The following is a 13,137-nucleotide window of genomic DNA, read 5'->3' as shown; positions in this document are numbered from 1 at the left end:
GGACAGGTGTGAATGTAGTAGTTTCAGAGGGATTAGCTTGTTAAGTGTAGTTGGGAAGGCTTATGGGAGGATCTTGATTGAGAGGATTAGGAGAAGAACAGAGGGAGTAATTGGTGAGGAACAGTGTGGATTTAGGACAGGTAGAGGTTGTGTAGATCAGATCTTTGTGGTAAGACAAATATGTGAGAAAGCTATAGGAAAGGGGAAGGATGTTTTTTGGGCTTTTATGGATCTTGAAAAGGCTTACGATAGGGTAGACAGAAAGGCACTGTGGGAGGTTATGCAGATATATGGGATAGGAGGAAAGCTTTTAGGGGCTGTCAAGAGTTTTTATGAGAGTAGTAGAGCTTGTGTCAGGATTAGAAATGGAGAGAGTGAGTGGTTCGAGGTAAAGGTGGGACTTCATCAGGGATGTGTTATGTCACCCTGGCTGTTCAACTTATACATGGATGGGGTAGTGCGAGAGGTAAATGCAAGGGTAGTGGGTCAGGGATTGGAGATGGTTAAAGAAAATGGAGAAAAGTGGAAGGTGAGCCAGTTGTTGTTTGCAGATGACACTGCACTTGTAGCAGGATCGGAGGAGGGATTGAGGAAGTTGGTGACAGAGTTTGGGAGAGTATGTGATAGAAGAAAGCTAAAGATAAATGTGGGTAAAAGTAAGGTGATGAGATGAGACACAGCACATCCACAGCAAGGCCACTTCATTAAATCAGCGACCCCCCCTCTCCGTTCCACCATGCACAAAAGGAGAAGACAGGGAGAAATCCCTTTGGGCTGCATCAAATTTTGCTCACACATACTACCTCACCCCCCATCCCCCCGCCCATTCCACCTCATGCATCACAGCATCATCCATATACAACCATTCTCCATTCACCCGTCTTCTGTCCTCTCCCGTCCTTCCCCAACAGACATTCCCCTCTTCCCCAAAGCCCCCTTCACCCCATCTATCCACCTCATCGTAGGACGTCCCCTCATATTCACTCCCTCCACATCTGCCTTCCATACCTCTTTTACTAGTCTTTCTTCACTCATTCTTTCCATGTGTCCAAACCATCCCAATACTCTTTCATCAACCCTATCTCCCAACTCCCTTTCCACCCCAGTTCTCCTCCTCACTTCCTCATTTCTCACTCTATCTAGCCTAGTAACCCACATCATACTTCTCAGACACCTCATCTCAAACACATTCAAACTCCTTCTCTCTTCTTCTCTTATGTTCCATGTTTCTGCCCCATACAGTGCTGTTGGCACAATCACTCCTTCATACAGTCTCCTCTTAGCATCCATTCCCAAATGTCTATTCCTCATTACACTCTTTAATCCACCAAGGCATTTACTCGTTTCTCTCAATCTACATTCTACCTCCACTTTCACTCCACCTTTCCCTGCCACATTTGCACCCAAGTATCTAAAACTATCCACTTCCTCCAGTCGCTCTCCCTTAATGCTCACCTCCAGTCTACTGCCACTTTCACCCCTTGTACATCTCATCACCTTACTTTTACCCACATTTATCTTTAGCTTTCTTCTATCACATACTCTCCCAAACTCTGCCACCAACTTCCTCAATCCCTCCTCCGATCCTGCCACAAGCGCAGTGTCGTCCGCAAACAACAGCTGGCTCACCTTCCACTTCTCTCCATTTTCTTTAACCATCTCCAATTCCTGACCCACCACCCTTGCATTTACCTCTCGCACCACCCCATCCATGTATAAGTTGAACAGCCAGGGCGACATAACGCATCCTTGACGAAGTCCCACCTTTACCTCAAACCACTCACTCTCTCCATTTCCAATCCTGACACAAGCTCTACTACTCTCATAAAAACTCTTGACAGCTCCCAGAAGCTTTCCTCCTATCCCGTATATCTGCATAACCTCCCATAAGCCTTTTCCAGATCCATAAAAGCCCAAAAAACATCCTTCCCCTTTCCTATAGCTTTCTCACATATTTGTCTTACCACAAAGATCTGATCTACACAACCTCTACCTGTCCTAAATCCACACTGTTCCTCACCAATTACTCCTTCTGTTCCTCTCCTAATCCTCTCAATCAAGATCCTCCCATAAACCTTCCCAACTACACTCAACAAGCTATATGGATGATGTTGTAATTGCATGAGGTGGAATGGGCGGGTGGATGGGGGGTGAGGTAGTATGTGTGAGCAAAATTTGACGCAGCCCGAAGGGATTTCTCTCCGTCCTCTCATTTTATGCAATAGGGGAACGGAGAGGGGGGGTCGCCGATTTAATGAAGCGGCCTTGCTGTGGATGTGCTGTGTCTTGCGACACTGCTTCTGACCCAGGGCAGTGGACAAGGTGCAGGGATGACCCGTCATTCTGGAGGTGCTAAGATAAGAGGGAGGGTGGAGGGGTGTGGAGTGTATTCAGGGATGGAATGGGTGGGAATGATTTTATGCCTTTTTCTTTTTGGCTACCCCCCTTGTAAGGGGGAAAAGGCCTTGGTATATGTATATATGTATGTAAAAGTAAGGTGATGAGATGTACAAGGGGTGAAAGTGGCAGCAGACTAGAAGTGAGCATTAAGGGAGAATGACTGGAGGAAGTGGATAGTTTTAGATACTTGGGTGCGAATGTGGCTGGAATGGTAGGAGTGGAGGTGGAGGTAGAATGTAGATTGAGAGAAGTGAGTAAATGCCTTGGTGGATTAAAAAGTGTAATGACAAATAGACATTTGGGAATGGAGGCTAAGAGGAGATTGTATGAAGGAGTGATACAACACTGTATGGGGCAGAAACATGGAACATAAGAGAGGAAGAGAGAAGGAGTCTGAATGTGTTTGAGATGAGGTGTCTGAGAAGTATAGATAGGGGTTACTAGGCTAGATAGAGTGAGAAATGAGGAGATGAGGAGGAGAACAGGAGTGGAAAGGGAGTTGGGAGATAGGGTGGATGAAAGAGTATTGGAATGGTTTGGACAGATGGAAAGAATGAATTAAGAAAGACTAGTAAAAGAGGTATGGAAGGCGGATGTGGAGGGAGTGAACATGAGGGGGCAACCTAGGATGAGATGGATAGATGGGGTGAAAGGGGCTTTGAGGGAGAGGGAAATGTCTGTTGGGGAAGGACGGGAGAGGACAGAAGACAGGGGTGAATGGAGAATGGTTGTATATGGATGATGATGTGATGCATGATGTGGAATGGGTGGGGGGATGGGGGTGAGGTAGTATGTGTGATAAAAATTTGACGGAGCCCGAAGAGATTTCTCCCCGTCTTCTCCTTTTATGTATGAGTGGATGGAGATGGGGGGTTGCTGATTTAATGAAGCGGCCTTGCTGTGGATGGACTGTGCCTTGTGACACTGCCTCAGATCTAGGGCAGTGGACAAGATGCAGGGATGACCCATCATCCAGGAGGTGCCTAGATAGAAGGGAGGGTAGAGGGTGGAGGGGAGTGCAGTGTATTTAGGGATGGAATGGGTGGGAATGGTTTTTATGCCTTTTTCTTTTTAGCTACCCCCCCTGTGTAAGGGGGAAAAAGCCTTTGGTATATGTATGTAGGTATTAACAGTCAAGGTTAAAGAGAATAAATATAACAGCTGTAACTTTATATTTTATAATGTGCATATTGTGATGCATCATCATATATCAGGCAACCTAATGTCTGTGCAAATATTCGATTAATATTGAAAAGGTTAAGGTCAGAGCTTTGGTTTTGTATACCATGGCACTAGCTGAAACTGCATTAACCTTTCTGGGCTGATGATATTCCTTGAAAGATTATTTTCTTGTCAGTGCTTAATAATTCTGTTCACCAAAGTTTATGATCCCATACTGAAGGTGTTAAACCCATGAACTAAGTATTTACCTAGTTGTATTTTGCGGAAGAAGAGCTATGCTCGTGGAGACCCCCAGTTGTATCTTTCCGCATCCAGTTCTTTCTTAAAGTCATGTATAGTTTTAGCACTCACTGTTTTCTCTTTCAATTTATTCCATGTATCTATCACTCGGTGTGGGAAGCTGTTCTTTTTCAGATCTCTTCTGTAATTGTCCTTCTTAAGTAGCTTCTTGTGTCCCCTTGTATTGTTAATACATTGATGCACCTACATTTAGGGGAAGAATCCCTTGGTATATAGATATAAATAGATCTTTTGTTTTTCAGGTGTCTCATCATCCGCCTGTTTCTGCATTATATGTTACCAATCGACAAGAAGGATTCTCATTAACGGCAACAGTTCTAGCCAAGTCTAAGTTTTATGGTAATGTGCTGAATTTGAATGTTATACCTTTGTAGCCCTCATTCTTAGCACTATTCTGTATAGATTTGATGTAAGAGTGAGAGGTATACTGTGGTTGGGTTCCACAGCATAGTGTGATTTGGGACCAACAGTGAAAGCCAGTGTATAATGGTTCTGTGAGACTATTGTCAGGTAACCATCTCTCTTTTTCATAATTGGTCAACCCACGTACTTGGGGCCGTCATTTTTTCCTCTAGATCAAGTCCAAGATCCTTCCATAATGGCTGTATGATTTTTTACTACTCTTTAAATTATGTATATATATATATATATATATAGGGCGATAAAGAGGTAAATGCAAGAATGCGAGTCAGAGCTTTGGAGTTGGTGTGTGTAGGAAAGTGGCAGTTGAGCCAATTCTTGTTTGTGGATGACAGTGCACTTCCTGATTCTGTGGAGAGACTGAAGCAGTAGTTGACCGGGTTTGGAAAGGTGTGTGAGAGGAGAAGTCGAGTGTAATCAATCAGTCTGTTGCCCCATATCTCTTGCAGGAGACCCATGCCTCCCAGGTAACCTGGAACGAGGAAGAACTATTGTGTTTGTCTTGGTATGACTAGGGTGGGACAATGCAAGATGAGGTGATGGTGTGTTCTGTGTGATGGTTGCATCTATGGCAGTTTGTTTTTGTGGCCAGGACTGTTCTGTGTTGCTGTTATTTTAGTGCTGGAGGGTGATCTGAATATAGTCATGGTACTGTGATTCTTGTTTCCATTGGGATAGATTTTTCAATGGTGGTGATGCCCTGTTAACCGTGAGGAGCTGAAATGAGAGGGAGGAAAGGGCAGTGTATGGGAATGAAATGGGTGGGAGTGGGTATGTGCCTTTTGACTTGGCTACCTCCTGTGTAAAGAGGAGGAAGCCTATGGTATATAGATGGATATATAGGTGATGTCTGGAAGGGTTTGTTGGAGTAGGGTATTTAGTGGTTGATCTTTTGAGTGATTTTGTTATGCGAGTGTGAATATATTTTTGTAGGGATTAAATGTGTGGTGCAGGTGGTAGGTTATTGCAGATATTTGAGCAGTATGCTGCTGGTGTAGTTATTTTTGTCATGATCTCTTGCTCCATGGTTCTCTTGCAAGAGAGACCTGGAGGAATGGATTGATTGATTACATATAATAATTCTGATTTTCTCTTTGTGGGATGTGGGATAATTTCGTCTTTGTTTAAAGATATGAAAATTTTTCCTTTTATTTTTTTCCCCCCACATGAAAATGCCATTTTAGTTAGCAGTTTTTATTTTATTATACAGCTTAGTCTTTGTTACACATACTACATTTGTAAAGTTTCAAGGTCAAACCATCGAAATTTTGAGTACATTATCGAGGCTCATTGACTGAGTAGGTGTGGGTATCATTACTAGTGGTAAAGGTCAAGGTCATGGCAGTTTGAACCCTGCCACCAGCAAGTTAAACTATGGGCATGGTTCATTAAATTCCATGCTAGAAGGTCCTCTGTAAGGGGCACTGTCCTAGCCTCCTGATAGGGGGTGTTTATGACATTAAACCAAATCATCAGTCATGTTCAGGGAATTATTGGCCATAATATTTTCTGCTCTCTTATTTTTTCTAGATTCTGTTGATACCAATTTATGAAATTCCTATCCATTACTTTGTCAAAATATTCTTGTCCATGTTTATTTGCTGGTTTCAGTGTTATGTTCTATTCTTTGAGCTTTGTAGTTTCTTATATACATATACACAACATACAAAAAAGCCTTTTTCCCCATATAAGTGGGGTGGCCAATTCAAAACATATGCCTACCGTATACCAATCCAATACCCAATTGTTGCGTACTCCCATCTTAGCATTTCATGGGTGGAGGGTCATTGCCATTCTGCACCATATCATCTCAGTAAATCGAGACATACATACATACATATACCAAAGGCTTTTTTCCCCCTTACACGGGAGCTAGCCAAAAGACAAAGGCATAGAATCCACTCCCACTCATTCCATCCCCTACATACTCCACTCCCCTCTACCCTCTTCCCTCCCTCTTATTTTGGCACCTCCTGGATGATGGGTCATCCCCGCATCGTGTTCACTGCCCTGGGTCAGAGGCAGTGTCGCAAGACACAGCACATCCACAGCAAGCCCACTTCATTAATTCGGTGACCCCCCTCCCCCTCTCTGTCCCCTTATGCAGAAAAAGAGAAGACGGGGAGAAATCCCTTCAGGCTGCATCAATTTATTTCTCATGCATACTCCCTCACCCCCCATCCCCCATCCACTCCCCCTCATGCATCACAGCATCATCCATACACAACCCTTCTCCATTCACCCGTATCTTCTGTCCTCTCCCGTCCTTCCTCAACAGACATTCCCTTCTTTCCCAATGCCCCTTTTACCCAATCCATCCATCTCATCCTAGGTTGCCCCCTCATGTTCACTTCTTCCACCTCTGCCTTCCGCACCTCTTTTACTAATTTTTCTTCACTCATTCTTTCCATGTGTCTAAACCATCCTAATACTTTTTCATCAACCCTATCTCCCAACTTCCTTTCCACCCCTGTTCTCCTTCTTACCTCCTCATTTCTCACTCAAGCTTAGTAACCTCTATCATACTTCACAGGCATTTCATCTCGAATACATTCAAACTCCTCTCTTCCTCTCTTATGTTCCATATTTCTGCCCCATACAGTGCTCCTTCATACAATCTCCTCTTAGCATCCATTCCCAAATGTCAATTTGTCATTACTTTTTAATCCACCAAGGCATTTACTCACTTCTCACAATCTACATTCCACCTCCACCTTCATTCCACCTTTCCCTGCCACATTTGCACCCAAGTATCTAAAACTGTCCACTTCCTTCAGTCTCTCTGCCTTAATATTCACTTCCAGCTTGCTGCTTCTTTCTCCCCTTGTACATCTCATCACCATTTACCCATATTTATCTTTCACTTCCTTCTTTTGCACATCTTCCCAAACTCTGTCACTAACTTCCTCAATCCCTCCTCTGATCCTGCTACAAGCACAGTGTCGTTCAGCAAACAACAACTGGCGTATCTCCTACTTTTCTCCATTGAGACAAAATTGTTAAATTGTTTGTGGATATCCAATTTTGATTGCAGTGTGGATGTGTGTTTTGGTCTTTTTTAAGTAACTTGGCTATTGTACATGTGTAATCAGTCAAACAGTTGTTACCTCAAGTTTCACAAGGTGGGAAAACTGCTGCCCCACAGTGGATGGCAATGATCCTCTAAACCTCCCACAGATCCCTCTGGGAAGAAACTTTTGATTGTGTTGTGTTGGTGTAGGACTGTTCCCATGTCACTGGTTCAAAGTGGTAGGAAGAAGAGAACAGTTGATGGTTGTGTGTTCTCCATGTGTGAAAAAGTGTGAGAAATACAGTAGAAGTTAATAGAGTAAGATCATGGGCCTAGTCTAGTGATAGAGTGTCAGCCCCTCAGGGCTGCACCACCTGATGAAGGTGAAGGGGTTGATGGGTATAGAAATTTTAAAGACCACAACATTCAGTCACTCATCATTGGTTCTTGTTCATGTGCATTTGTATTATAAGAACACTTTTATATATTCACTAAGTTTCTACACTTGTATTCATTAAACTTCATGTCTTCACAGGTTTCACATAAAGGAATGTTATAATTGTTTTCAAATTATATTTGTGTTTAAACGTATGATTATTTTTCTTGCAGGTAACTCAACCTCTGCCATTCTTGATGGAAATGTGAGGTTGACAATGCTCCCACGAGGTGAAGATTATGTGATGAACATGCCATATGCACACTGCAAAGGTATCCTCATGGGAACTCTTACTATGGAACTTGGTGGTAAAGTCATCATTGAATGTGAAAAGACAGGATATAAAACAGAGCTTGAGTTTAAGCTAAGGGTAAGCTTAATATTATCACAAGACCACAATTTTTTTTTATCAAAGTTGGGTGACTAATTTACTTATCAAGGACAATATATTGTGGTAATGATTTTTTTTCCAATTTGTGGTTTGTCTATATCTCTAGATACCATGACTTTTTAAATGAGTTTTAGTGGCTATAAAGTGGGTGCATGATTTGACTTGACACTGCCCCTAATAAAAGGGAAACTGCCTTTTGTTATACATATAAAGATATGAATTGGAAAGTTTCTGACCATTTTATATGGTTAGACTCAGCTCTTGATGCAAGGGTACTTCATTTAAAGGACTTCTTATTTGAAACTGAGTTTCTTGCAACATTTTCCAGCCATTTTTGAGTGGGTCAGAGGCCAGCAACATAGTTGTTGGAAAAGTGAAGCTTGGGAAAGATACCCTCGCAACCCTAGAGGGACACTGGGATGAGAAAATAACTTTCACAGATAAACGTACTGGCGTAAGTTACAATCTTGCACTTCTTTTTGTATTATAACCTTACCTTACTCCATCATATTTTAGACATTACATGAAAAATAATAGTAATAATGATGATTATACAGATATATTTTAGGTTCCACCTTAGGTGTAGATTTAGAGAGAGAAAAAATACATGTATATATATATTTCAGTTGAAATCCTCCCCCAAAAGTGCAGTTTGCTTAGATTTAACTGGATGATTAAAAATATATCTTTGGTTTATTGTAGGAAGAGCAGGTGTTTTGGGAAGTTGCACCAGAAACCAAGAAAAGACGTTTACAACGTTTTACAGTTGCTATGGACCAACAAACTCAGTTCGAGTCAGAAAAGCTTTGGCAATTTGTAGCAGTTGCTATAAAGAATGATGATCAAGTGAGTATGTTAACTGAAATTCTATCTTCATGCATATAACAAGGCTCTTTTTCCTCCTTACCATGGAGGTAGCCAAAATCAAAAGACATATACCCACTCCCACCCATTTCATCCCCACCCACTCCACTCCTATCCACACCCACTCCACTCCTATCCACCACCCATTCCTCCCTCTCATTTAGGCTCCTAATGGATGATGGGTCTTCCTTGTATCCCACCCACTGCCCTGGGTCAGAAGTAATGCAGTAAGACACAGCACATCCACAGTAAGGCTGTTTCACATAATCATAATCATAAATTGTGCCTTTTGACTTTGGCAACCTCCCTGGTAAGGGGGAAAGAGCCTTGGTATATGTATGTATGTAATTTAATTTCTTGTGGGATTTTCTTTTAGCAAGAAGATGCTGCATGCATAAAAGGAGAAGGACGGAGAGGGGGGGTCGCTGATTTAATGAAGCAGCCTCGCTGTGGATGTGCTGTGTCTTGCGACACTGCTTCTGACCCAGGGCAGTGGACAAGGTACAGGGATGAACCGTCATCCAGGAGGTGCTAAGATAAGAGGGAAGAGGGAGGGTGGAGGGGTGTGGAGTGTATCCAGGGATGGAATGGGTGGGAATGATTTTATGCCTTTTCCTTTTTGGCTACCTCCCTTGTAAGGGGGAAAAGCCTTGGTATATGGTATATGTAAAAAGATGCTGGAAATAATTGCAAGTTGAGTGGAATCATGAGTAAATGATATCAAACATGGCAATTTATATTGTGTTTTGATAGGTTGCAGCTACTGAAGAGAAGACTATACTGGAGGAAGCACAGCGCAGTGAAGCTCGGGAACGTAAAGTGAAATGCGAGGAGTGGGTACCCAAATATTTTCAGCAGGTGAGATGTCGTGAAGAGGTGAAGTTAGGATGGTACATGCAACTGGAACTTGCATAGATGATAATGATAATATGTTATACAGCAGTTAGGCTATATTATATTATTGACATTGTAGCTTGGGAATTATTTAAAGAATATGTGGAAGTTGTGAAGAATAAATTTGAGGAAAACTATTTCTTTCCCAAAGGGTTGAAACCTTTTGCATCTGAAGATGTGCTTACAGGTGTCTTTGTTATTTATATTCACTCTGCTGAGGGATCTCTCTAATTTCCCAAAGCTTGTTGCATCCGATAAACTTGTTTGAAATTGATCAAAGTTTGGTGAATGTAGTTGTGATCAGTACCAGATTGATTTATTTGTGAGGCCACAGGTTTCTGATCATAAGAATCTTGAGACAGTAATTGAATAATACATTTTTCTAATATTGTGTGACTATTATTACAGGACCCTATTGTTGGTGTGTATGTGTATAAGTATTCGGATCTAAGGCCATGGGATCTGAGGACTGATTTATTCCAGTATGAGTACAGCTATGCAATTTCAACAAAGACGAGGCATAAAACACCTATGATTCGAACAGCTTCCATCATCAGTGTTGAGCCTAAGTGTGAGGTTAGTGTCCTTAGGTATTCCATTGTGTATATCAGATATTTCACTTAATCCTTTTCACTTTTCATCTTGAATCTAAGAGGATCTTGGGTAAAAATGAAATGTCTGTAGAGGAAGAAAGGGAGAGGGCAAGAGATATGTGTGAGTGGAGAGGGTGACTACTAAATTGATGTAGCCTGAAGGGATTTCTTCATGTCAGTTTTGTGTTCTTGAGTGGATGAGCAGGAGGGGCTGCCATGTAATGAAGCAGTGGGGGTGAACTAACTTCTGCTGTCGGGCCCTACTGTAGAGGTGCTCTGCCTTGCTGCATTACTTTAAACCTAAGCCGTGGTTGGGAGATAGGGATGACCCTTTGTTCATAAATGGCAAGGGTAAAAGGGACAGCGATTGGGTATTCGAAAGGTGAAGGGTGAGTGCATACCATGACTCGTCAAACACCCTCTCACTCCCTTATAAGGGGGGAAAAATACCCATTGGTATATGTATGTATGTGTCAAATTTTTTACGCAGCCCAAAGGGATTTCTCCCCGTCCTCTCATTTTATGCAATGGGGGGACGGAGAGGGGGGGTCGCCGATATAATGAAGCAGCCTTGCTGTGGATGTGCTGTGTCTTGCGACGCTGCTTCTGACCCAGGGCAGTGGACAAGGTGCAGGAATGACCCGTCATTCAGGAGGTGCTAAGATAAGAGGGAGGGTGGAGGGGTGTGGAGTGTATTCAGGGATGGAATGGGTGGGAATGATTTTATGCCTTTTTCTTTTTGGCTACCCCCCTTGTAAGGGGGAAAAAGCCTTGGTATATGTATGTATGTATGTATGTTTAAAAGGGAAGAGAGTGCCCAGTCTTGAAACTGAGTCAACACCTCAAGGTAGCACCTTCTGATGGATGTGAGAGTGTTGACAAGTTTTGAAGATGAGTAACAGGGAGATGGGTCTTTCTGTGTTCATCTTGCACGATCACTACTACATATCATTGGTCCTCACTGAATATAGTGAGATAAGGTTACTCTATCACTAGGTCAGTCGTGTATCTGCCGTGGATGGTGTAAGGTTCATGGGTATGTTGGAACGTGCTGTGGCAGAAGAAACTAGTTCTGGTGATCACGACCTGCAAGATGATGGGATGGACGATGAGGATCAAGTACCATCACCTCCAGTACCTGTCAAGCGGTCTTCACATGCCTTGTCATCCAGGTTGGCCCCTATGTGTGTACCACTCCATGATTCCAAGCTCTTATCCTATGTTGCATCATGCTTTGACCTCCCATTGTATTTCCATTCTTTCATCAGATGATAAATGAAAGTTAAATAGATATATATATATATAATCTGATGGAGTATGTGCTGGTAAATGTATTTTTCTTTCAGCATTTTGGAAAGTGTGAATAAACTAAGTGCAACCCAGGAATGCTTGTTACTGGAAATGAAGACTCTCCACAAAGATATGGAAGCACTAGAACGCCGAATAAGTGCCTCCACGTCCAGGAGAGTAATGACCTCGCCTGCTGAAAACCCAGGGCCTCTCACAGTGCAGTCCTGGGCATCTATACTTGTAGCTCTTCTCTTATATTCTTTGCTACAGTGGCTATTAGATAAGTTGAAAGGTTAGCAAAAGAACTATGCAGTGGAAGTTAGACAAATGGAGGAATGCTAATGTATAAACAGGTTGAAGTATTGAAGAAGGATGAAAGATTCAAGGACAATTTAGGTTGTAATCTGGTACAGAAAGATTGTATTTTGTTGCTGGTAACCAGTGTTTCTATCCTTGGGGACATTGTCACACCAGTGAGGTGGAGTCACGGAGGTGGTAAAGAAAGATTTATAGGAAAGATAGTGGAAGTTAAAAGTGATCAGTATTCTTATTTGAGTGAAGGTAAGTCTCCTAACCATAAAAAAGAATGCTGCATGACTAGTCTGTAGGGGTGTTGATAAAGTCCCTAAATACTGACTGCATGAAACTTATGCAATTGATACCCTCTCCGGGGGGTATAGGTAGGGTCGATAACAAACTCATAGATGGTTAATGAAAAGGAGGGAGAGTCTCAGGGTTTCTGTGGAAAGGAGAGGTATTGCTGTTAAAGAATGGTTCGATTCAATATATAAAGGTTTTATTCACATGTTAAGAATAGATTTGTAAGGTGAAATAGACATATGCAAGAACAACTACCTTCTTTTGGACAGGTATTTAGCATTTCAGGGGTGATGTAAACTATATAGAATTTTAGGTTATTAAAGTAGTGTGGTGTAATGAAGTAGTGTGCTTGATTTTATGGATTAATTGGATAATGGATTGAATATTTGGGAATCATAGTTTACTGAGATTGATAGTTTGGGATCAGTATATAGCAGGTGGAGTCTTGGGTTTGGGTTTGTGACTTCAAACCCTTCAGCTGAAGTCTCCACTCAGCAGAATAAATGTATTATAATTATTTATTGATGATAACTTTTGCTTCAAACTTCACTGACTAGAAACTTGCTTTCCCAAAGCAACTGGCAATAATCCCTAGGCCCTCCCAAGGATCTCTGGGAAGACACACTCGACACTTGTATTGGTATAGGACTGTTTCTTTGTGACCAGCTTTAGTAGTAAGAGGGTGTAAACAGTCACCACTTGTCAGCTGTCCTTATGTGAAAAGGTAGAAGAAATGTAATTAAAGTTGTTAAAGATC

At 42.1% G+C, this 13,137-nt stretch overlaps 2 protein-coding genes across 12 annotated transcripts in view; one reads left to right on the top strand and one right to left on the bottom strand.

Moving 5' to 3' along the window:
* The window catches only part of LOC143025532 (phospholipid phosphatase 1-like), a 282,504-nt gene that overhangs the window by 107,471 nt on the left and 161,896 nt on the right, over nucleotides 1-13,137 (bottom strand). The gene's annotated exons all lie outside the window — the stretch shown is intronic.
* Orp8 (Oxysterol-binding protein-related protein 8) overlaps nucleotides 1-13,137 on the top strand; it is a 79,505-nt gene that overhangs the window by 59,934 nt on the left and 6,434 nt on the right. For 9 of the 11 annotated variants that reach the window (XM_076185343.1, XM_076185340.1, XM_076185346.1 and 6 more), the window contains 8 exons: nucleotides 4,125-4,221; nucleotides 7,922-8,118; nucleotides 8,468-8,593; nucleotides 8,842-8,985; nucleotides 9,757-9,861; nucleotides 10,306-10,473; nucleotides 11,487-11,674; nucleotides 11,837-12,072. In XM_076185343.1, the coding sequence (XP_076041458.1) occupies nucleotides 4,125-4,221; nucleotides 7,922-8,118; nucleotides 8,468-8,593; nucleotides 8,842-8,985; nucleotides 9,757-9,861; nucleotides 10,306-10,473; nucleotides 11,487-11,674; nucleotides 11,837-12,072 (1,261 nt within the window). Of the gene's footprint in view, nucleotides 1-4,124; nucleotides 4,222-7,921; nucleotides 8,119-8,467; nucleotides 8,594-8,841; nucleotides 8,986-9,756; nucleotides 9,862-10,305; nucleotides 10,474-11,486; nucleotides 11,675-11,836 lie in introns of all 11 variants that reach the window. The other 2 variants (XM_076185341.1, XM_076185342.1) reach the window with 2 other exon arrangements.

Source organism: Oratosquilla oratoria, chromosome 5 (assembly GCF_046742065.1).
Source record: "Oratosquilla oratoria isolate Oo_2021 chromosome 5, ASM4674206v1, whole genome shotgun sequence".
Lineage (NCBI taxonomy): Eukaryota > Metazoa > Arthropoda > Malacostraca > Stomatopoda > Squillidae > Oratosquilla > Oratosquilla oratoria.
This window is presented reverse-complemented; position numbering and strand designations above follow the sequence as displayed.